Raw genomic sequence first — 23,482 nt, forward strand, 5'->3', positions numbered from 1 at the left:
TATTGTCATGACTAGTTCAAGAACATCACAGAACAAAGCACACACCACCCATATCAAACATAAACTCAAGGCTTTGAAGACACTGCACCAACCAGACCGGTTTTTCCCATCCATTTAGTGTCAATGAAGTAACAATGGTGATCAAAGATGTTAAAGCAGGAAAGGCATCAGGGCCTGATGGAATTAATCTGGAGTTCCTCCTGGATTGTGGTAAAAAAACCAAAAAATGGTCAGTTAAGTTCTTTGCCAATAGCATGATGAAAGTAAGAATCCCAAACAGATTGAAAAATCCAACATCATCTCTATTATTAATCCAGGAAAACCAGATATGAGCCAAAGAGATACTGTTGAATAGCTGTTCTTTAGCTTAATATACAAGCTTCTTGAAAGAGTCATCTACAAAAGAATCTTAGCTCTCATATTTGATAAAATTTCTTGAACAATCTGGCTTTCACGCAGAAAGGAGCTGTACAGACCAAATTATGTCCCACATGACCTATTACAAGACCTTTTATAAGACTTGAAAAACATCAGCTGCATATGTACAGCTCTCAGCAGCTTGTGACACAGTATGGTGATATGGTCTTCTCTACAAACTGATTCTCATAATCTCATGTAGATAAACAGCCCAGCTTGCTGGTCGGTCATTTTGGGTCATAATGGACAACAGGATAAGCTCTTGAAAGATGCTAAATGATCAGGGATCTGTCTTTGCCCAGTTGCTGTTCAATCTGTACATCTCTGATAGGCCTGAAACTAGATCTTGTAGTTTGGATATGCCAGTGATTGGATGCTGGCAGTGAGACACCAAAAGTTTGAAGAAATAGAAGCCAAACTACCATCTGATCTGGCAATAATGGGAACATACTTTCAGAGATGGAGACTGAAACAAAACCCCACCAAAACAAAAATGACTTGCTTTCTTTTGTGCAATAAAGCAAGCAAGAGACAGCTCCATGTCCATTTTCATGGCAGACTACTTCAACACAATCAGCATCCACAGTATCTAGATGTTACATTGGACTGGAGACTGTTCTACAAAAAGCAGCTGGAAAATGCCACAGTAAAGATACTGTGTGGACAACCTTGGGTTCCACTGCCAGATCTCTGCACATTTCAACTCTTGCATTAGTCTACTGTATTGTGGAATATGGTGCTCTGGTATGGCTCAACAGAGCACACACACAGTTGCTAGATGCACAACTGAAGAACACAATGAGAATTATCTGTGGTACATTAAGATCAACCCCCACTGCATGGCCACCCTTATTGAGTCACATTCTGCTCCCTGGCCTCTGCCGAAAAGCAGTTCTTCTCCATGAATTTAAATGCATACAAGGTAACCCACAAGAGCCTAGCCATGAGTGTTGGGTTCGAACAGTGCTGGTTGCTACAGCTGAGAAGCCCAACCATTTTGAGCCACTTGCACAATATCCTCATCTATATCTCGCCAGTACATAAGTCACTGGGCAAGATCCTACATTCTGGAAATGCCCCAGTGGGACTGATCCAGGAATTCCAATATACAGGATTGCTGAACTTCCAGTATCACTATTCATCACTGGCAGTCATGCTGATTCAACAATAGGACAACTTTAAAAAGATGCAGGACATGGTAATTTGAAGCAGAACAATGAAGTTCCACAGAAGTTGTGAAGGGCACTCAACAAGCTAGTTTATACAAACTGGCAATCCTATCCCAAAAGTGGATCTTTGTGTATGTGGCTGCTGCAACATATCTGGTAGTGAAAGGAAATTCTTCCATCAACGTTCTGATTGTGAATCAAAGTGAATACAAACAAATTCTTGTTTATCAAATTCATAATCTGTTTTAATGTGGCAGACCAAGGCACACTATATTCAAGGGATCAATACTATAATTTATATGAAATCTGAAAGACACTTTGTTCTGTTCACAGATACAGAAGTTTATGTTTTGTCCAGCTGCACATGTTAACCATTTGTCAAAATGTTACCACTGATTGCAGTTTATGTGATGTTTTAGCAGATATCTATGAACTCAAGTCAAAAGTCATGTGCATGTAATAGTATGTACTGTTTCATACATATATTGTGATGATATTTAATACACCTGTCAAAAACATTTAATTATATAATGCAACAAAATTAAATAGACATCTGTTGATTATTTTCTTAATTAAAATGCTTGTCTGAGTTGTGTTAAAGTCATAAATGTCTTCAGTTTCAAATGTAAATATAACATGTCATATTATTCTGAGTAATCAGTTTATGTCTGCAGGTCACTATTTTCCCCACATTGAAATGTACCTAATCTGGCATTAAATTCTGTAATGGTAAATTTACAAAACTTGTAAATCCAACACCATGTATGCAAATGTTGATTACTGTGAATGTACGAATAAACGGGTGCCTGAGCCCATGAGACTGAGTTGTTAGTGATGGGTTACTAGTGGATCAGTGCTAGAATCAGTATGAAATTAGAATCAGTTTGGGTTGTCAGTTTTTGTGACGAAGTTTGGACAATTACTTGTAAGTGTAACTGAGGCAGGACATTGATAGCAGCATAGTATTAACCTTGTTAGTAGCCACTCACAAATCACATTCATCCTTAATCAACCAAACAGATTAGATATGAAGCCGCTGTGCCTTTCTGAATTCTGGAAATAGATGTGATAACATATTCCTATCCATGTGTATCTCATTCAGACAAGATATCAAACTTGAAAAGAGGAAGAAGTGTTAAATAATAATTTTGGTAAGGTTGTACCAACAAGTTGCTGATTAATGAGAAACTAGAAGTTAAAAGTTACCTTGTTAAATCTAATATTGACACTGGTTGGTCTGATGATCATGTACTGGAGGGGGGGGGGGGGGGAGGGGTAAGAGATATTGTCATTTAACTGTAATGAGACTAAAGAGGAAGTTGTTAATGAAGATGGTAATTATGAAAGACATCAGGTTAATTATAAGAAACTGGTGTAATGATTTATGTTGAAGTTCAAGAAGAAGTAATGTGAGTTAAATTATAGTAATGAACATAATTAGTGAGTCAGGATACTGATAGGGAGGTTCATGAGAACTGAGTTTGTCAGTCAACATTAATAAGTAATCACTAGTGGGGATAAGGAAGAGTATGAACTTCTATAAGGCAGGTATTTTGAAGGAAATTTGCAATTACTATAATGGCAATGCTGTAAAATAAGAGCTAATTTAAAAGAAGATTTATCCAGATTGGTGGTTAAAGATGAAAAATAAAGATGAAAAAGACGAAAAGATAAAAAATAAAAGATGTGCTGCACAGCCATGAGCACCGGCATGGCACCCTCCTATGCCACCCCTTTTATGAACCATCTAGATGAGACCTTCTTAGCCTCCCAAAACACCAAACCCCTAGTTTGGTTCAGTTTCATTGATGATACCTTCATGATCTGGACTCAGGGCCAAGACATCCTATCTTTGTTGGTTCACAATCTTAATACCTCTTCCATCCACTTCATGTGGTTCTCATCAACCCAGTGTGCCACCTTCCTAGATGTTGACATCCTCATCTCTGATGGTGCCATCTGCACATCTGTCCACATTAAACCCACCAGCCACCAGCATTACCTGGATTTTAACAGCTGTCATCCCTTTCACACCAGAAAGTCCCTCCAATATAGCCTGGCCACCCAGGCATAGCGTATATGCACTGACAAAAACTCCCTTTCTCAGGGTCCCACCAAGGCCTTCACAGACAGGTACTATCTCCCAGACCTAGCCAGCATACAGATCTCCTGTGCCATTTCCCTTCACACTCCCAATCATTGTAACACCTCCAAGAACCAGCCACAAAGGAGTGTCCCCCTCATCACCCAGTACCACCCTGGACTGGAACAACTTAACCACATCCTTTGCCACAGCTTTGATTACCTTTCATCATGCCCTGAAATGAGGGACATCCTACCTGAGATTCTTCCCACCCCTCCTAAATTCATGTTCCATTGATCACCCAACCTCCACAACATCCTAGTCTGTCCCTATGCCACTCCTAACCCCAACCCGTTGTCACAAGGATGGTATCCCTGTGGAAGATCCAGGTGCAAAACCAGCCCAGTCCACCCACCCAGCACTTCCTATTCCAATCATGCTACAGGTTTATCCTAGGAAGATCCAGGTGCAAAACCAGCCCAGTCCACCCACCCAGCACTTCCTATTCCAATCATGCTACAGGTTTATCCTACCCCGTCAGAGGCCAGGCCATTTATGAAAGCATCCATGTCATTTACCAGCTCTGCTGCAATCATTACACAGCTTTCTGTGTTGGTATGACTACCAACCAGCTGTCCACCAGGATGAACAGCCACCATCAAACTGTAGCCAAGAGTAAAGTACACTACCCAGTGGCACAACATGCAACTGAATATAATATGCTTGATTTCAATGGCTGCTTCACTACCCAAGCCACCTGGATCCTTCCCTCCACCACCAGCATTTCTGAACTGCACAGATGAGAGTTATCAAAAATGCTCAAATGTGTGTTAATTCCTACGAGACCAAACTGCTGAGGTCATCGGTTCCTAAGAGAGTTATCCTTACAACACTTTCTCCACTCCTGAAACTATGCCGGGCTCAAGCTATGGTAACATACTGTCCCAACTCCCTCCACCCAACAGTTTCCACCCCCTCTGTTCTACCATATCCTCACCATTCTCATCTCCCGCCCTGTTTATTTTCAGCACTCTGACAATGCATCTGCCCATCTTTCCTCCTCCTCTCCTTCTTTCCCCACCACCCTGCCAACAACCTCCTGACACTGAGCCTGTGGGCAATCTACCTCCACCAGACAGCGTTCGTCTCTCTCCCCACTTGTACAGACTGTCCCTTCACCTTCCCCTTCCCTGTGCTCTCCAGACTGCTGATTGCATCCCGCGTGACAGCTGCATTGCAGCCTGAGATGCTGGTATTAGCAGTCATGTGTGCGTGAGGTGGCTTTCTTGTATGTGTTAATGGTGTGTGTCTCTTGTTTCCTGATGAAGGCTGTGGCTGAAAGCTTTATGTAAGTGTCTTTTAATTGTGCCTGTTTGCAACTTGAAATATGTTCTTTACAACTGAGAAACAGATAGACCTTGTGACTGTAGGCACATATGGAATGTTGCCAAAAGCAAAAGGTGGTTTCTGCTCTATTTTTGTGAAGATAGGTATATTTTCCAAACTTACAAGATAGATCCCCTTAAGAAAGAAACAAGTAGAAACATTATTTCAAAAACTTATAACAGGTTTGTTTCCAAATGTGGGTATCACCAAAGCAATTATTTCTGACAATGGGACTCAATTCCATTTAAAAATGTGGAAGAACGTTATAGTATGAGGAGAAGTAAATGACTTATTAATTTTGGCATTGTATCACCATTCAAGTAATCCTACAGAAAGATGTATGTGGGAAGTTATGACATTATAGAGAACCTATTGGGAAAAAATAGACTGAGTATATAAACAGTTTTGATGATATTTTAAAGAGTTTACATGACACATACGAAGGGATCTCATCTTATGAAATACTGCACGACAACAAACATGTCAACCTAATAAATGAGTTAATACAATATTCTGCTTGAAAAAGTCTTACAACACAGGAGATGAAAGAAACTGCCAAAGAAATTATGAGGAAACAAGAAGAAATCAGGAAGCACAGATGTGATAATAAACATAAAGTAACACTATTACAAGTAGGTGATTTGGTTCCTGTTCAGACTACTGAGACATAAAAATCTGTGTGTGGTGAGCTTATGAAATTTTTTGACATTTATAATGATCCCTTCAAAGTGAAAATCCATGAGAATTTACATACAAACAACTGTAGGCTAATGTACAGGAAATAAAGAAAATGTTTTGGCTAAGAAATGTAAGAGTAACTGAACTAAAACCTTATAACAGGTGAGTAATGTGGTCAACTAATATGTGCATGCATATCAGAAATGAACTATTAATTTACATTTTACAATACTACATCCACTTCTGTTCTGTCAACTTGTCAAAGTTATCTCCTGCTATCAATCTGTCTATTCTTTCTCATTTAGCAATTTTGAGTAATTATTCTGCTGATATCTGAACAATGTTACTATGATCTTACATTAGCTCAAATTTTGTGCAAACGTAATGTTACTTACTATGCTGTTACTCTTCATGTGGTAAGATCGCTACTTGATACCTGTCTAGATATTATACTTGATCTATGACTTTTCTGCTCTTTGCAGATCATCATGTTGTCCAATGGGACATATTACCATCATGTTATTCTAAGTAATGACTTTATCTCCAAACATTGCTTTTCAGTCTAATTAACCTGACGTTAGCTCGTTTCCCTTCAAATGAATAAATCAACCCACATAAAGTTAAAATCTGTAAAAGTGAATCCAACAATTTGCATGTAAAATTGGCTTATTTTGAATGTAAAAGCAATAGGGTGTCTGAGAACATCAAGTTGAGTAAGTCAACGCTGAGTCAGTATTGTATCAATGTTAGAATCAGTATGGAACAGTTTGAATTCTTGGTTTTTCTGACAAAGTTTTGTTAATTAAATGAAAGTGCTGATAATTGAAACATGGCGTTTTTCAATGAGAAGATTGCAGTTAGGAAGTCTGTAATGTGAAAGAATGACATGAGACATTCAAGAGCCTACAATGTATCACATGGCACATCAACCATTGATTACGATACCTCTGTTGCGAATAGCACTTATTCATTATGTACACCAGTTAAACTTTGGTTATTCATATATTTAGTATTTTAATTATGATTTATTACTCATTTAACAATTAAATAACTTTCTAGCACACAATCAGCATCATTAAGTATTTTTTTGATTACAAAAATAATTTCATTGTTGGCTATATGTAAAAATACTGACAGCAGATCTTGAAACTTTCCTACAGTAAAACTATCCTATGCTTTAAAATATATCTTGTAAGAATATCACAAATTAATGTTAGCATTTCATTAGAAGCTGTAAATTAGCAGACATTCAAAAATTAATTGAAAGTATTGTTACATTAAAAAAGTGTCATTCCATTACAGCTCTACATTTTACCTGTAAGATGCTTTTAATTGCTCTAGAAAACAATAAAAATGGTTACTGGTTTTAGCAGATACGATAATACCACCAAATATATTGAGGAATGTTACAACCTATAGGTAATCGCAGCAGCATGTCAGCCTTTTTATGGTGAGTTGATATATAGAGTGTTGGTAATTTGATAAGCAATGTAACCTCTGATATTTTCAGTTTGAAAACAATGCTTATGGTCTGTAGTCAGATAAAATTTGCTGCCTTGCAGGAAAATACAAAATTTCTACAATTGTTACTTCCTATTCCTCTGTCTGTCAATAATTTTCTACGACAATGGTCAGCATCTTATAGGTGAGTGTGATGGACTATTCTGAATCATCCAGTTAGTTATACAGTAGAACACCCTGTAAGGGTACAAAACTTTTCAGAATTAAATTCAAGGGTTTCCCTTAAGAGTGTGAGTCATGATGTTTTCCGTATCCTCATCATTCAAAAATTAGTAAACATGTTGGTAATTAATGTTATGTGAAAAATTATACTTTTAAATAATAAGTAGATGCATATTTTTATACATGTAAATATTTGTTTTGTGTTGTATTATTTGTTTTAGGTAGTACTTGGGGGCGTGTGGCTGTTGGAGATCACTAGCATACACCTTTACATCACAGGAAGTCCAGAACGGAGCTTCTAACACTGCACAGATGGTTTAAGGGGAGCCACAGAGTGGGTGACATAAAGAGTTATCAATGAAGGCATTATTTAGTAATGGATTTTTTATGACTTTTGTAAGATATCTGTAAATGGTCTTGATGTCAATTCAATCTCCATTCAGAAGACACATCTGTAGTTCATCATGTAATGAATCATCATGTTCACATGAACTAGTTGAAAGTCATTTCCAGAGTATAAAATTAAAAATAATTAATCAGTAATATACAAAAAAACATTACCAATATATTTTCAGTTTTGCCACACAGAACTCTCTCATGTGATCACTGTGAAATACAAATCTACAAGGAATAACCTCAAATTTAAAATCAAAATACAGTATGAAACTAACTAAAAAGGATTTTGCTACAAGAATTTACTATGTTTTTGTCATCACACACTCTCTCATGTGGTGACTGTGTGTGAAACACAATTCTGAACTAAAGAAGTTCGAGCTGAAAGCTAAAGAAGAATAGGCAACATATTGAACAGAATAAAACAATATTTTCATTTACTGAAGAATTCTTTAATTATGATTTGGCTTATAAAAATCCAAGAATATTTTGCTGCTTCCATTGATACAATGTGAACGAGAACTACTGAGACAAAATAAAGCAGTTACATATCTGAACACTGCCATACAGTGACTGAGATTGTTTAACTATGCAAAATAATAATAACTAAAGACTTTGCAATTACTTTGAGTGCAAAATACAATTAAATACTGAGCTTTACAATATATCTAAAGTGAATTAATGGACAGTTTGAAATAATGCTGAAGAACTGTGATAACACATTGTGAATTATGTGAACAGAAGATTTACACCACTGAAGAGCTAATGTTAACTGGAAGTGACACAAATGTTTACTTAATACATCAGTACATCATTGGTTGCTTCATATTTTGAACTGGAAACAATTTTAAAATATTTATCATTTAGATGTAAATTTTTAGTGGCAACATTAATAAATAAGATGTTGTCAAGTAGATCTACAAGAAAAAGATTAGCATTATCCACTGACTTTTGGCAGCAAACATCAAATGTTGAGATGATTTTTGATACACTGAAGAAACTGAAAATTGATCTCAAGTGAAAGTTAGACAAGAGTTGTGAGATCTAAGTTTCTCTTGGACTATACAGTGTTCAAATAACTTACAGGGATTCAGCTGGATGACAGTGTGTTAAGTGATAAAAATTTCAAAATATTCCTAAACTGTTTCCTAGATGTTTTCAATGAAACGTTTCCCCCTCAAGCCTGGTGACAAGGAGTGGCCAATAAAATAAATTGAAGTGCACTAGGAATAAAAGTTTCTAGGCCAGGAAAAGACAGCTTCAGAATGAGTTGAAATGTAACAAAAATTCTGTCTTTGTGGGTTATGTAAAGAGATATAAAAATATGTTCAAAAAAGATGTACAGACAGCAAAAAAATTGGCTAACATCATGTATATTAGTAAACATGAAAATAAATGAAAGGCAATTTGGGGTGTCATCAAATTTGAATTGTAAAGAACAAGCGCCAAGAAATTGTCCAAATTAAACATAAAAATGATACAATTGTAGCTCCTTTTCATATGTCAAACTGTTTCAAAGATTTTTTCATAAATGTGGCAAAATCAGAAGTAGGTATCACAGCCCACCAGGACAAGGTAGATGTCAACTTTGTAAATATAAAACAAAATGCAAGACACAAAACATTCAAAAGAATTATCCCAAAAGATGTAGAAGATGCTATAGTGTCTTTAAAAAACAAGAAATCTGCTGGATGGGATGAAATTCCAACCATTGTAGTCAAGGCTGTTTATAACATCATTTCTCATCCATTGGCTAAAATTATTAATCACTCATTTGAGGAAGAATATCTCCCGGGTGTGTTAAAATATGCTGAAATAAGACCATTGTTCAAGAAAGGCTCACCAGATGACATGGGAAATTACTGCCCTATTGCCCTGCTTCCAGTTTTCGTTAAGGTGACAGAAAGGATTGTTGCAAAACTTATCGAAAACTTTCTTATAGAAAACAATATTATAGTTAAAAATCAGCTTGGATTTTGAAAGGGGAAAAATACAATAAATGCTATTAGGGAATTCACTGAAAAGATAAGCTCTGCTGTAGGCTGGGGTAATATACAGGGCATTAAAGTGGTTCAAATCTTATTTATCTGAAAGAAAACAGAGAGTTATTCTAACTTCAAATGGAAAAAAATCAATCTCGGACTGGAGAAAGATTTGTATGGGGGACACACAGGGCTCAATTTTAGGGCCTTAGCTTTTTCTGATGCACATAAATGATTCACCTTTAAGCATAGATGTTAACTCCATTTTATTCACAGATAAAACCTCAGTTTTAATTGAAAATGACAATTTAGAAGAAATTCATGATTCTGTGGAAAATATAACGGGAAACCTAGAATTATGATTTCAGCAAAATGGATTAAAACTACATGTCACAAAAACACATTTGGTGCAGTTCAGTGCTAAAATATCATCAGCATCTCCCATAAAAATAGAGCACAGCAATCAGGAAATGACTGAAGCAAGTTATGTAAAATTTCTAGGTCTAAATCTTGACAAAAATTTTAATTGGAAAACACTTGTAGACTTCTTAGCAAACAAACTAAACAGCCTAGCTTATGTGATGAATGTCTTATCTGGTTTCGCCCTTATGGACACCAGGAAAAAAGTCTACTTTGAAACTAAAATCCGATACGGAATAATTTTCTTAGGAAACTTAACGAACAGCCCAAGATTACTTACACTTTAAAAGAAAATCATAAGAAACATGTGTTTAGTCCAAAAAATAATATCATGTCACCCATTACTTAAAAAATCAAAAATACTAACCATTCCTTCTCTGCGCATCTACGAAATTTTTATTTTCATATATAAAAATCAAAAATCACTTGACAATTTTCGTTTCAACCACAATTACAGTACTTGTCACAGAGACAGTTTCAAAATTCCCTCTCCCAACTCAACCACCATTGTACATGGGATTAAAAACTGACAATGAATTAAATAAGACAAATCTGCTAAATATGGATTGTGATGATTAAAAAGATTGTTATTTACTACACTAGTGGAAAAATCGTTTCTGAAAGTATTTGTATAGAGTGTAGCTATGTATGGAAATGAAACGTGGACAATAAATAGTTTAGACAAGAAGAGAATAGAAGCTTTCAAAATGTGGTGCTACAGAAGAATGCTGAAGAGTAGATGGGTAGATCACATAACTAATGAGGAGGTACTGAATAGGCTTGGGGAGAAGAGGAGTTTGTGGCACAACTTGACTAGAAGAAGGGATCGGTTAGTAGGACATGTTCTGAGGCATCAAGGGATCACCAATTTAGTACTGAACGGCAGCGTGGAGGGTAAAAATCGTAGATGGAGACCAAGAGATGAATACACTAAGCAGATTCAGAAGGATGTAGGCTGCAGAGGTACTGGGAGATGAAGAGGCTTGCACAGGATAGAGTAGCATTGAGAGCTGCATCAAACCAGTCTCAGGACTGAAGACCACAACAACAACAACAGTGGAAAAATGTTATTATTCAGTTGAAGAATCCATGCAGGACAGTTTGGTAATTTGAAAAGATATGAAACAGTAAAGATTATGTATTGTATAATATGTTGTTAATATACTGTATAAATTGTATTGCAAGCTGTAAAATGACAATAAGTGTGATATATGGTCCTGTTAAATTGTTCATGTTTAAAAATTCAGAAATGCCTGCCTAAATATGTTAATTATTATTACCTTTTTTTTTTTTTTTTTTTTTTTTTTTTAAAGGAATTTGACATGTCTCCAGTACAAAAATCTTTGATTTTTAACTGTACGTTATGAGACGAATAAACTACATTCTACACATTCTACATTCTGTCATTTTCAAGACAAGACTGCAGCAAGTAAGCACTGTCTAAGTGAGGTTTTAAATTCACTTGTACAGTGCTTACTTGCTGCAGTCTTGCCTTGAAAATGACACTATAGTCACCTGTAAAAATATCGGCAGTTCTTAACGGCTTCACCTGGCTGTGTTCCTGTAAGTTACTTACGTAAAAGTTGCTTGGCAGAAACAACTATAGAAGATTCACATGCATTATACATTTATTGGGTGTAAGGGTTGACTATGGGGGGGGGAGTAGAAGTAGAGGGTTTCAAAGATCAGATAGATTCAGGGGCACCAACTTATAAAAATTATTGAGGGGGGGGGAGCACATAATAGGTGTCTTGCCAAGGGAAATTTTCTAAATTTAAGATGAAAAATAGTGAGTTTTAAAATTTTTTTAAACATTTTAGAGTCATATGATCAACATTAGATCCCTGAAAACTGGACTCTCAATAACTCGACACTCTGGGAAACTCAACAAGCCTGACACATTTTTTGGCTTTGAAAAAAGAAACAAAACATAAACACGCATGCTTTTTCGTAAAAAGCTAATTTAATTTACAGTAATAATCATGCTTATAGACTATTGCAGAGCAGTAAATATATAGTTCTGAAAAGACTGAAATTATATTTAAATAAATCCTAAACTATCATTAAAAGAATAAAACATAAAATATTGCTGTCACACAGCAATAGCACTTTGATTAGTAAGTGAAATAGCTAATTTAAGCTTACTTTGAGTAAGGCTCAGGGTTCATTAAATAAAAATAATGTCTCAAAGTTAATGTTTTAATATAGTTAGTAAAGTTAATGTAGTATGCCTAATACTTTCAGTCAAAAAGTATGTAAATAGCGGGTTTTAATTGGGTCTTACACCCTAAAAATATTTAAGTATTTGAAAATAACTAATACAGTACTATAGTAATATAGTAATGCAGTACTAAACGAGTACTAATATATTAAAACTGAAAATTTAACATAATGTATGGATTTAATTCTCTATTTTATGAAGAATTTTAATATTTCTCTAAATGCCATTATTAGGGCTAGAGTGTCTTTAGAAAGGTGCAAATGTCAACCGTCTGACTGGATTACTGAATTATGAAATTGTTGATCACTGTTCGGATATCCAATTCATCCAAGACATCTCAGTGGGCAGAAGAACAGCCAAGTTGTTCAATCACTTCTGTCCCATTGTTGATCAGAGATATGGCTTCAGACAACTAAGGGCACTAAATGACCGTTCCGCTGTTGCTGTCGTGACTGGAACTAGTTGGAGAAGCTTAATGCACTTCACTACTTCACTTAACATTTCTCCAACTGCAGACTCTTGTGCAACATACTTTCTTACATCATTCATATTTTTTAAGATCAGTTGTTTTTTATTAGCGATATCGGCTAACATAGTCAAATGTAAGTGGAGTCTCTCAATGTCTAGGTCATTTATGAAAAACTCCATTGATTTTTTAAAATTATTTTCACCTCTGTTTACTAAAAGCATCACTCTTGTTCAACTGCAATGACCTGTGTGGGTCCAGTTGAAGCAAACGACTCAGTAATGCAAGATTCCACTGTTTCCCAAACTTCAATGTTAATAGCTTTGTAGTATTTCTTTGGGGTTTTGAAAGTATGTGGCGATCTGGCATCATTGTTTTCATACTTCTTTGGTGTAGTAACCAAAACCAACTGCCGGAATGCCTTGGGCTGCAGATTGGAGCAAACAGGCGGGGAAGCCGCCGGCGGTGGAGCACGCGCCACCGGGTAAACACAGGACGAATCGGACGACAGACCGACGACAACTGACAACAACCGACCACGACCGACTATGACCGACACAACAAGGAAAAGATAAACAACGGAGGCTTGTGGAAACCACAACACCAAACACCTACAGTAAATCCACTCAGAACCAGAGCCAGACAAATGTCAACAACGAGCAACGACCAGAACGCAGTACCGCCGAGATAGAAATGAAATCCAGAGCGAGTACCAGACTGACTGGACTAGGGCGGAGTGGGTCCGTATATACGAAACCGGAGGGAGCGGTTATTGGCCGCTGTCTGCACGTGGCGTAGCGGTGGCGCCCTCGCTGCGCGGAATAGCTGCCGCGGAGGCGGAGCCCTCTATGGGCTGACCACGTCCATTTGTTCTGGCGCGTGTTTGACTTCCATGGCTGAAGGTACTAGATTTGGTATATTTCAATTCCGAGGCAGCCAAGGATCATCAACTTGTGATGGTTTTTCTTTTAAACACAATACCCAAATGTGTTCAAAACTATCACACCTTCCATTCAATATACAAATCAAGCCCTCATATATTTTTTCCAGATCAGCAACACTTAGATGAGGGCACTGAATTTTTTCATTGACATCCTCTACTGGGTTCACTGCTTGGCAATAAAGACGAAAAAAGAACTGTAACATTGACTCAAGGTAGCCTACACATTTGTAACCTGCCTCTGTTTTGTCCTCTGCAGAAAATGTTTCAAAAAACTCTAGAAGTTCTTCAAAGTTTTTCAATATTCTCAAGATACTAGAAGCTCACATAGTTCATCGAGTCAGGCAAAGGGGTCGTAGACCAGCTTGGTCATTGGAGCTCTCACAGCCTATGCTTCTGAAAAGTCCCATCCTTTTGTTGGATTCCCTTACGGTGTTTATTAACTCCTTGGCTAAAGCCATAATATCCCTCATAGACATAAGATGGTGGAGATTGTCTACAACTGCCAAGTCTAAACTGTGAGCAGTGCAGTGCATGTAACATGCTTTTGGTTGCATATCCAAAACTAACTTTTTTAGTCCTTTGAACTTACCTCTCATATTCAAGGCACCATCATAGCACTGTCCCCTTAAGTTATCCATTGACAAATCAAGACGAGCAAAAACATCTTTTAAAATACTAAATAGAGTTTGTGATTCAGTGTTGGGAGTCTCATATAAGCCAATAAAGTCTTCACTGATGATTAAGGAATCATTGGCAGTAAAAATACAAAACGACACTTGTTCGTGAATTGAAGAATCACTCGTTTCATCAACCATAACAGAAAAATGTTCAGTCTTCTTGACTGAAACCAGTAACTTTTTCAACACAGACTTTCCTAGCAGATCAATGATCTCATTGTGAATATTGTGGGACATCCACTAATACCCCAAATGCTCTAACAAATCTTTAAGCTCAGGTATATAATTCTTTCAGTGTTCCAACAACCTGAAAAAAATTTGAGTTTACATCTTTGTGTCCTCTAAATGCTAGTCCTTGTCAGCATAGAAATTGCATGGTAGTAAAAATTGTCTCAAGAGCTAAACAGCCTTTGTTCATATCACTATCTAACTGTTCATTCATTGGGAGGCTACACTTGGGTTAGTGACAGAGCTTAGTTTCAGAACACTTTTTTATGCGTAAACATATTTTCGTGAAGACGGAATTTTTCCAAAGACTTTTTCGAATTAGAAAGCCCTATGGAAGTAAATGCATCTTCTTTTTTTGAAGAAAATTGTAATAGATTTTTAGCATCTGCCTCTTTACAGGTTTTCCAAAAAAAATTTCAGTAGATGCTTCATATTCTAGCCATGTATATTTGATCAACCAAGACTTCTGAAATGATCTTTCCTTACCGGATTGTCCAGGTTTTGGCTGTGAAAGGTTCTCACCTGAATACAATGAAGCAATTGATGACACAATAATTGTTGGAGCTTGACTTGCAGTATCATCAACTTCCAAATGCCCCTTTTTGGTAACAAATTTATCCATTGCAAACTTAATTCACAATACATTAAGAGACTAAAGTAAGCGAATAAAATATAGTTATATAAAATAGTCTACTAGACACTGAAGTCGGAACGCTAAACATGTCTGCAGCACGCACTGAATGAAACTATCCACACTGAACAACTGTGACTGCAGGGTGAGCTTTACATAGCTGTGACATCGTAAATGTCTTGAAGCATCACAGCGACATGAGGCAGAGGATTCCAGGTGCTTCTGCTCCAGTCCTTTTAATGTCGCCAAAGCTGCGACGCTGGCCCGCTGGTGCCAGACTTTACCCGAAGGTTCGAGCACCGTGAAAAATTCTAAGTGTGCCCGCAGCACCTTAACACTATCATGACACACACCACTAGTTTTCAGTTAACCTACTTAGTACTGTAATAATTATTTGTTTTAACTCATTAATAAATGTATTTTAAAAGAAAACTATTGTCAAACAAGAAAAATAAAATAATTCGAACATGATTTTGTTATTTTACAAAGCATAATATAACTAATAATTTTCTTAAATTATTGGGGGGGGCTCCACCCTTCCTCCCCTCCCCCCCCCCCCCCCCCCCAAATAAATTTTTCAGGGGGCTCAGGCCCCGTGGAGTCGGTGCCTGTGGATAGATTTAGTGGAAAAAAAGACTGACAACAATGTTAAATATGCAGAAAATATTAGTTCATTAGAGGCTGTTACAGACCGAGCGAGGTGGCACAGTGGTTAGCACACTGGACTCGCATTCGGGAGGACAGCGGTTCAATCCCGCGTCTGACCATCCTGAATTAGGTTTTCTGTGATTTCCCTAAATCGCGCCAGGCAAATGCCGGGATGGTTCCTTTGACAGGGCACAGCCAACTTCCTTCCCCATCCTTCCCTAATCCGATGGGACCGATGACCTCGCTGTTTGGTCTCTTCCCCCAAACAAACCAACCAACCAAGAGGCTGTTAGAATTAATGAAGAACAAATGTTAGAAACAGATTTAATAGAAACTGAAGGTACTTTAGAACAAGCTACAAATAATAATGTAGAAACTGTTATAGTACCTACACATGAAATGGAACGAAAATCATAGAAATTAGAAGCTACGCTCGAATCCTCTGTTATTGGTGAACTTGCTCATAATGCAGATTTGATAGATAATAAGTTTTGTTGTTGCTGATATGTTATTATTGGCACATTGCTATCTTCTGCTACTCCTGAGAATTCACTGTCATCTGTTAGTAATGAGAAATTGTTAACTTGCATTATTACTTAGAATTTACAGCCCCTGTTACTATTGAAATTTTACCAGTGTTTGTTACTTCTGAGAATTTACCATATTCAGTTATTACTGATAACTTATCATCATCTGTTATTACCAATAACTTACTGTCTACCATAACTACTGACATATTATTATGTTCGAACAATGGGAAACCCAGGATGCAATGTAACAATATTATGAAAAGGAAAGTTGCTACTCACCATGTAGTGGAGATGCTGAGTTGCAGATAGGCACAACAAAAAAATTGTAACAATATACTCTTACTAAGAATACATGAGTCTTATGTTAGTAATTGCTTATACTTTGAATACATCAGGCATGAATTGAGTATTCAATATAAAGATTTAAATATAATAAGGAAATTCTGGCCAAATTTAAATGATTTGTAGCACAGGACACCACAAATTGAGTATTCAATATAAAGATTTAAATATAATAAGGAAATTCTGGCCAAATTTAAATGATTTGTAGCACAGGATACCACAAATTGAGTATTCAATATAAAGATTTAAATATAATAAAGAAATTATGGCCAAATTTAAATGATTTGTAGCACAGGATACCACTACTTGAATAGCAAAAGCACCGAGCCACCAACAGGCACACTTAGTAGAGAATGATAACTTGCTATTTTTACCATTATATACTTTTTTATTGTTGTTGTGGTCTTCAGTCCTGAGACTGGTTTGATGCAGCTCTCCATGCTACTCTATCCAGTGCAAGCTTCTTCATCTCCCAGTACCTACTGCAGCTTACATCCTTCTGAATCTGCTTAGTGTATTCATTTCTTGGCCTCCCTCTACGATTTCTACCTTTCACGCTGCCCTCCAGCACTAAGTTGGCTAAGTTGGTGATCCCTTGATGCCTCAGAACATGTCCTACCAACCGATCCCTTCTTCTAGTCAAGTTGTGCCACAAACTCCTCTTCTCCCCAATTCTATTCAATACCTCCTCATTAGTTATGTGATCTACCCATCTAATCTTCAGCATTCTTCTGTAGCACCACATTTCGAAAGCTTCTATTCTCTTCTTGTCTAAACTATTTATCGTCCATGTTTCACTTCCATATGTGGCCACACTCCATACAAATACTTTCAGAAACGACTTCCTGACACTTAAATCAATACTCGATGTTAACAAATTTCTTTTCTTCAGAAACGCTTTCCTTGCCATTGCCAGTCTACATTTTATATCCTCTCTTCTTCGACCATCATCAGTTATTTTGCTCCCCAAATAGCGAACCTCCTTTATTACTTCAAGTGTCTCATTTCCTAATCTAATTCTCTCAGCATCACCCAACTTAATTCAACTACATTCCATTATCCTCATTTTGCTTTTTTTTTTAATGTTCATCTTATACCCTCCTTTCAAGACACTGTCCATTCCATTCAACTGCTCTTTCAAGCCCTTTGCTGTCTTTGACAGAATTACAATGTCATCGGCAAACCTCAAAGTTTTTATTTCTTCCCCATGGATTTTAATGCCTACTCCAAACTTTTCTTTTGTTTCCTTTACTGCTTGCTCAATATACAGATAGAATAGCATCAGGGAGAGGCTACAACCCTGTCTCACTCCCTTCCCAACCACTGCTTTCCGTTCATGTCCCTTGACTCTTATAACTGCCATCTGGGTTCTGTACAAATTGTAAATAGCCTTTCGCTCCCTGTATTTTACCCCTGCCACCTTTAGAATTTGAAAGAGAGTATTCCAGTCAACATTGTCAAAAGCTTTCTCTTAGTCTACAAATGCTAGAAATGTACGTTTGCCTTTCCTTAATCTTTCTTCTAAGATAAGTAGCAGGGTCAGTAATGCCTCATGTGTTCCAACATTTCTATGGAATCCAAACTGATCTTCCCCGAGGTCAGCTTCTACTAGTTTTTCCATTCGTCTGTAAAGAATTGGTATTAGTATTTTGCAGCTGTGACTTATTAAACTGATAGTTCAGTAATTTTCACATCTGTCAACACCTGCTTTCTTTGGTATTGGAATTATTATATTCTTCTTGAAGTCTGAGGGAGTTTCGCCTGTCTCATACATCTTGCTCACCAGATGGTAGAGTTTTTTCCAAAGGTCACTTTAATTTTCTTGTAGGCAGTATCTATCTTACCCTCATTAAATAAGCCTTTACATCCTTACATTTGTCCTCTAGCCATCCCTGCTTAGCCATTTTGCACTTCCTGTCGATCTCATTTTTGAGACTTTTGTATTCCTTTTTGCCTGCTTCACTTGCTGCATTTTTGTTTTTTCTCCTTTCATAAATAAATAAAATTCAGTATCTCTTCTGTTACCCAAGGATTTCTACTAGCCCTCGCCTTTTTACCTACTTGATCCTCTGCTGCCTTCACTATTTCATTCCTCAAAGCTACCCATTCTGTTTCTACTGTACTTCTTTCTCCCATTCCTGTCAATTGTTCCTTTATGCTCTCCCTGAAACTCTGTACAACCTCTGGTTCTTTCAGTTTATCCAGGTCCCATCTCCTTAAATTCCCACCTTTTTGCAGTTTCTTCAGTTTTAATCTACATTTCATAACCAATAGATTGTGGTCAGAGTCCACATCTGCCCCCGGAAATGTCTTACAATATAAAATCTGGTTCATAAATCTCTGTCTTACCATTATATAATGTGTCTGAAACCTTCTAGTATCTCCGGCGTTCTTCCATGTATACAACCGTCTTTCATGATTCTTGAACCACGTGTTAGCTATGATTAAGTTATGCTCTGTGAAGAATTCTACCAGGCGGCTTCCTCTTTCATTTCTTAGCACTAATCCATATTCTCCTACTACATTTCCTTCTCTTCCTTTTCCTACTGTTGAATTCCAGTCACCCATGACTATTAAATTTTCGTCTCCCTTCACTACCTGAATAATTTCTTTTATCTCATCATACATTTCATCAATTTCTTCATCATCTGCAGACCTAGTTGGCATATAAACTTGTGCTATTGTAGTAGGCATGGGCTTCGTGTCTATCTTGGCTACAATAATGGGTTCACTATGCTGTTTGTAGTAGCTTACCCACACTCCTATTTTTTTATTCATTATTAAACCTACTCCTGCTTTACCCCTATTTGATTTTGTATTTATAACCCTGTATTCACCTGACCAAAAGTCTTGCTCCTCCTGCCACCGAACTTCACTAATTCCCACTATATCTAACTTTAACCTATCCATTTCCCTTTTTAAATTTTCTAACCTACCTGCCCAATTAAGGGCTCTGACATTCCGCGCTCCAATCCGTAGAACACCAGTTTTCTTTCTCCTGATAACGACGTCCTCTTGAGTACTCCCAGTTTGGAGATTCGAATGGGGGACTATTTTACCTCCGGAATATTTTACCCAAGAGGATATCATCATCATTTAATCGTACAGTAAAGCTGCATGCCCTCGGGAAAAATTACGGCTGTAGTTTCCCTTTGCTTTCAGCCCTTCACAGTACCACAACAGCAAGGCCGTTTTGGTTAGTGTTACAAGGCCAGATCAGTAAATCATCCAGGCTGTTGCCCCTGCAACTACTGAAAAGGCTGCTGCCCTTCTTCAGGAGCCACACATTTGTCTGGCCTCTCAACAGATACCCCTCCATTGTGGTTGCACGTACAGTACGGCTATACGTATTGTTGAGACACGCAAGCCTCCCTACCGACAGCAAGGTCCATGGGTCATGGTTTTTTTAATTTTTTATTTATTATTTATTATTATTTATTTTTTTGTTATTTATTATTTATTTATTTTTTATTATTTTATTATTTATTATTTATTTGTTTATTTATTATTTATTTATTTATTTATTATTTATTTATTATTTTATTATTTATTTATTTATTTATTATTTGTTTATTTTTTATTATTTATTTATTTATTTATTATTATTTTATTATTTTTTTATTATTGCTTTACTAAATCTGAACCTGCTGTTAATCACTACTAGTTTATTGGCTGAGTCTGTTTCTACACCTGGGTGTGATTTGCGACCCAGAAATTGATTTTTAAATCTTTGGCTAACCGTTAGGTAGTCCAGTTGATATTCCCCTGTGTCCTTTATGATTTTCAAAGAGAGTGCTCACTACAACCACCTGAAACTTATGGCAGACTCAGCAAGCCTCTCTTCCCTCTCATTCCTTTACCCCAGCCTGTATTCTACAGTTACCTCACCTTACTTTCCCTCGAGGAGCACTCCAGTTAACTAGGACAGTAAAATTTTCTTCCCTCTTTAAATATTTTTATCAGTGCCCCTATTTTCTTATACATCTTGTTTATAAGTTAGCTATAAAAAAGTAACCTTTAATTGTGAAAAAAGTAAGTAACTTACAGAAATGATTGATATAGCACTGAATGCAGTACATCTTCAAGTTTTACTTAGAAATGTTCAACGTGGCTACCTTTTGTAAGATGACACATGTGCCACCTGTAATTAGTTTCCTGCCAAATCATGTGAGGCAAGTCATGATGCAAGGTGGCAATTTTTTGTGTTATCTGTTGTCACAACTCTTCAACGTTTCTTGGAAGCAGAGGAATAAACTCTGCCTTTAATGCAGTCCCATACACAGAAGTCCACTGGGATTAAATCAAGTGATCATGGTCCAGGATACTGTTCCACCATATCCAATCCAAGTTGGTACATTCCTATTTAATGATGATAATATAGTGGCACATCATCTTGCTGGAAAATAAATTCTGTGCCCATATCCTGTTGTAACTGAGGCATTACATAATGTTCACACATGTCCAGTTAAGTCTGTTGAACTTGTTCAATTGCTGCATCAGAGACTGCTGGCTGATCCTGACCCAGGGTCATAGGTGATGGATAGCCCGTTTGGGAGAAATGATTGTACCATCTTTAAGAAGAAGGCTTGTGATATTTAGTCTCGAATTGTCTCTGAACTGCAATAGTGGGTTTGGAATCATGAAACCATAATACTATGCATGTTCGGTACCATTATACAACTCTATGTTGATTGCTGGAATAACTTATTTGCACATGCCTCCTGGGGAGGATGTTAGGAACTAACAGTTTCAGGTGGGAATAAAACTAGAAGATATACTGCACTCAGTACTGTATCAGATATTTCTATAGATTACTTACCCTTTTCACAATTGAAGGTTACTTTTGTATACCTGATTTAATAAACACCCTTTATAATGTCTCTATTACACCATCATTAACCTGTGATGTCTGTCTGTAAACTTGTACACTGCTAGTTAGTACTGGCTTTGTCTCAGTCCTCAGAAGAATAATTCAATCCATGCTCTGCTGCTACACCATTCAGTGATGCTATTGTTATTATGACATACTCATCTGATGAGAAATTCTGTCTGTTTTACATTTCACTGTGATAATATCTAGCAAGTGTAATTCTGATCATCTAGTTTTCCTATAACTTTTAAACTCCCAGTGAGCTTGGTTTTGACTTACAGAATAGTAGCATTTCCAGGCTGCTGGTAACCATTCTTGGCCAGTCCCCATCAGTGATGAACTAATTTGCTTCTTCTTCTTCCTCTCCTCCTCCTCCTCCTCCTCCTTTTTTTATTTATTTTTATTTATTTTTTAATTTTTTTATTTTATTTTTTTTTTAAAAAAAGGTAGTGGTCCCCATGAGATTGCTTATTGCTTTTCAGGTTTGTTCATCCTCTGGGTCCACTTCATGTCTGCGCCTTTAATGTAGTGGTACCCATTGCTCTTTCTGCACCCTTCTGCCTTTGATAACAGCTGATTCTTCCGTATTTAGCACCAGCTTTCTGTCAAAAAGGGGAAGAGGGTGCCCTAAACTGCAAGCCAGCACTCCATCTACTTTTCCATGGCCACAGTAAGAGTGAAGATGAGACAGTATTTAAGGTGATGGCAAACCATAATGTTAAGTGAGATTTGACAGCTATAGCTATGGATGTTAGAAACAGTTAACTTACCCATAAGAATCTCAATAAGGCGAGCAGCTATCCTACGATGTTTAGGCAAAAATTGAGAAAAATTCTCATCACGACCCAACTCCAGTGGAATACTTAAATCAGGTGGAGTAATTTGTTTAACTTGAATTTCTTGAACATCACCTACAAAACCACTTCTGTCAACTACCTTTAATTTCTGAATACGATCGTTCTGAAAGCACATAAGGGTTTTAAGTCATAAAAGAGAATGTGAAGTTACTTAAGTCACTATCAAAAATAAATAAATAAAAAAAAATTCAGCTCTAAACATAAAAAATGAGTCTCAGTATAACTGATGTCTTACCATATACACAGAACAACTTTTGTTCTTGATACTATGTGAATTAAAATTTTAACCTTGTCAGACATTCCATTTTCACATACTCGTATGTTTAAGCAATTTATGGTACACTATGGTCACTTAGCCTAAACCAAAAGCTTCATTCATTTGAGGAGAAGGGAAAGATTTGAACAAATTAATCACCATAATGACTGTGCACCATTTAAAATGACATTAAGATGAAATTTAGGAATATTGTTCTAGAAAAAGAAACAGTGAACTTCACTGCACATTCTCTAGTGATGCTCCAGTGTTTTCAAAGATTTAAGAGTGATATTTGAGTCTGCTTTCTGCAATGTCAGTCATTATTCAAATTCTGCTTTCCCTGACATAAAATTTTTACAGTATTTTCAGTTCTGGAATGAATGAAAGTTATTAATTAATACTCTATTACTTGAATCAAACAACATTTTTAAGAAAATATGGAAGGACTTTTGGCTATGAGAGACATTATATTTCAAATATAAGAGGATATCATGATCTGAGCCAGGGGGAAGGTCTCATGGCAACTAATATTTCTTTTGTGGAATGGGGAGAGATGAAGGAAATGAGCCAATTATTTTACAAATTAAAAGTCAAAACTACTG

At 36.7% G+C, this 23,482-nt stretch overlaps 1 protein-coding gene across 1 annotated transcript in view; it reads right to left on the reverse strand.

Annotated features, from left to right (window-relative positions):
* The window catches only part of LOC126235230 (phenoloxidase 2-like), a 211,408-nt gene extending 188,484 nt beyond the window's left edge, over positions 1–22,924 (reverse strand). The window contains exons 1-2 of the mRNA XM_049943961.1: positions 22,913–22,924; positions 22,538–22,727 (exon numbers count right to left, since the gene is read on the reverse strand). Coding sequence (XP_049799918.1) covers positions 22,538–22,727; positions 22,913–22,924 — 202 coding nt within the window. The remainder of the gene's footprint in view (positions 1–22,537; positions 22,728–22,912) is intronic.
* Positions 22,925–23,482: the final 558 nt, after the last annotated feature.

Source organism: Schistocerca nitens, chromosome 2, assembly GCF_023898315.1.
Source record: "Schistocerca nitens isolate TAMUIC-IGC-003100 chromosome 2, iqSchNite1.1, whole genome shotgun sequence".
Classification (NCBI taxonomy): Eukaryota; Metazoa; Arthropoda; class Insecta; order Orthoptera; family Acrididae; genus Schistocerca; species Schistocerca nitens.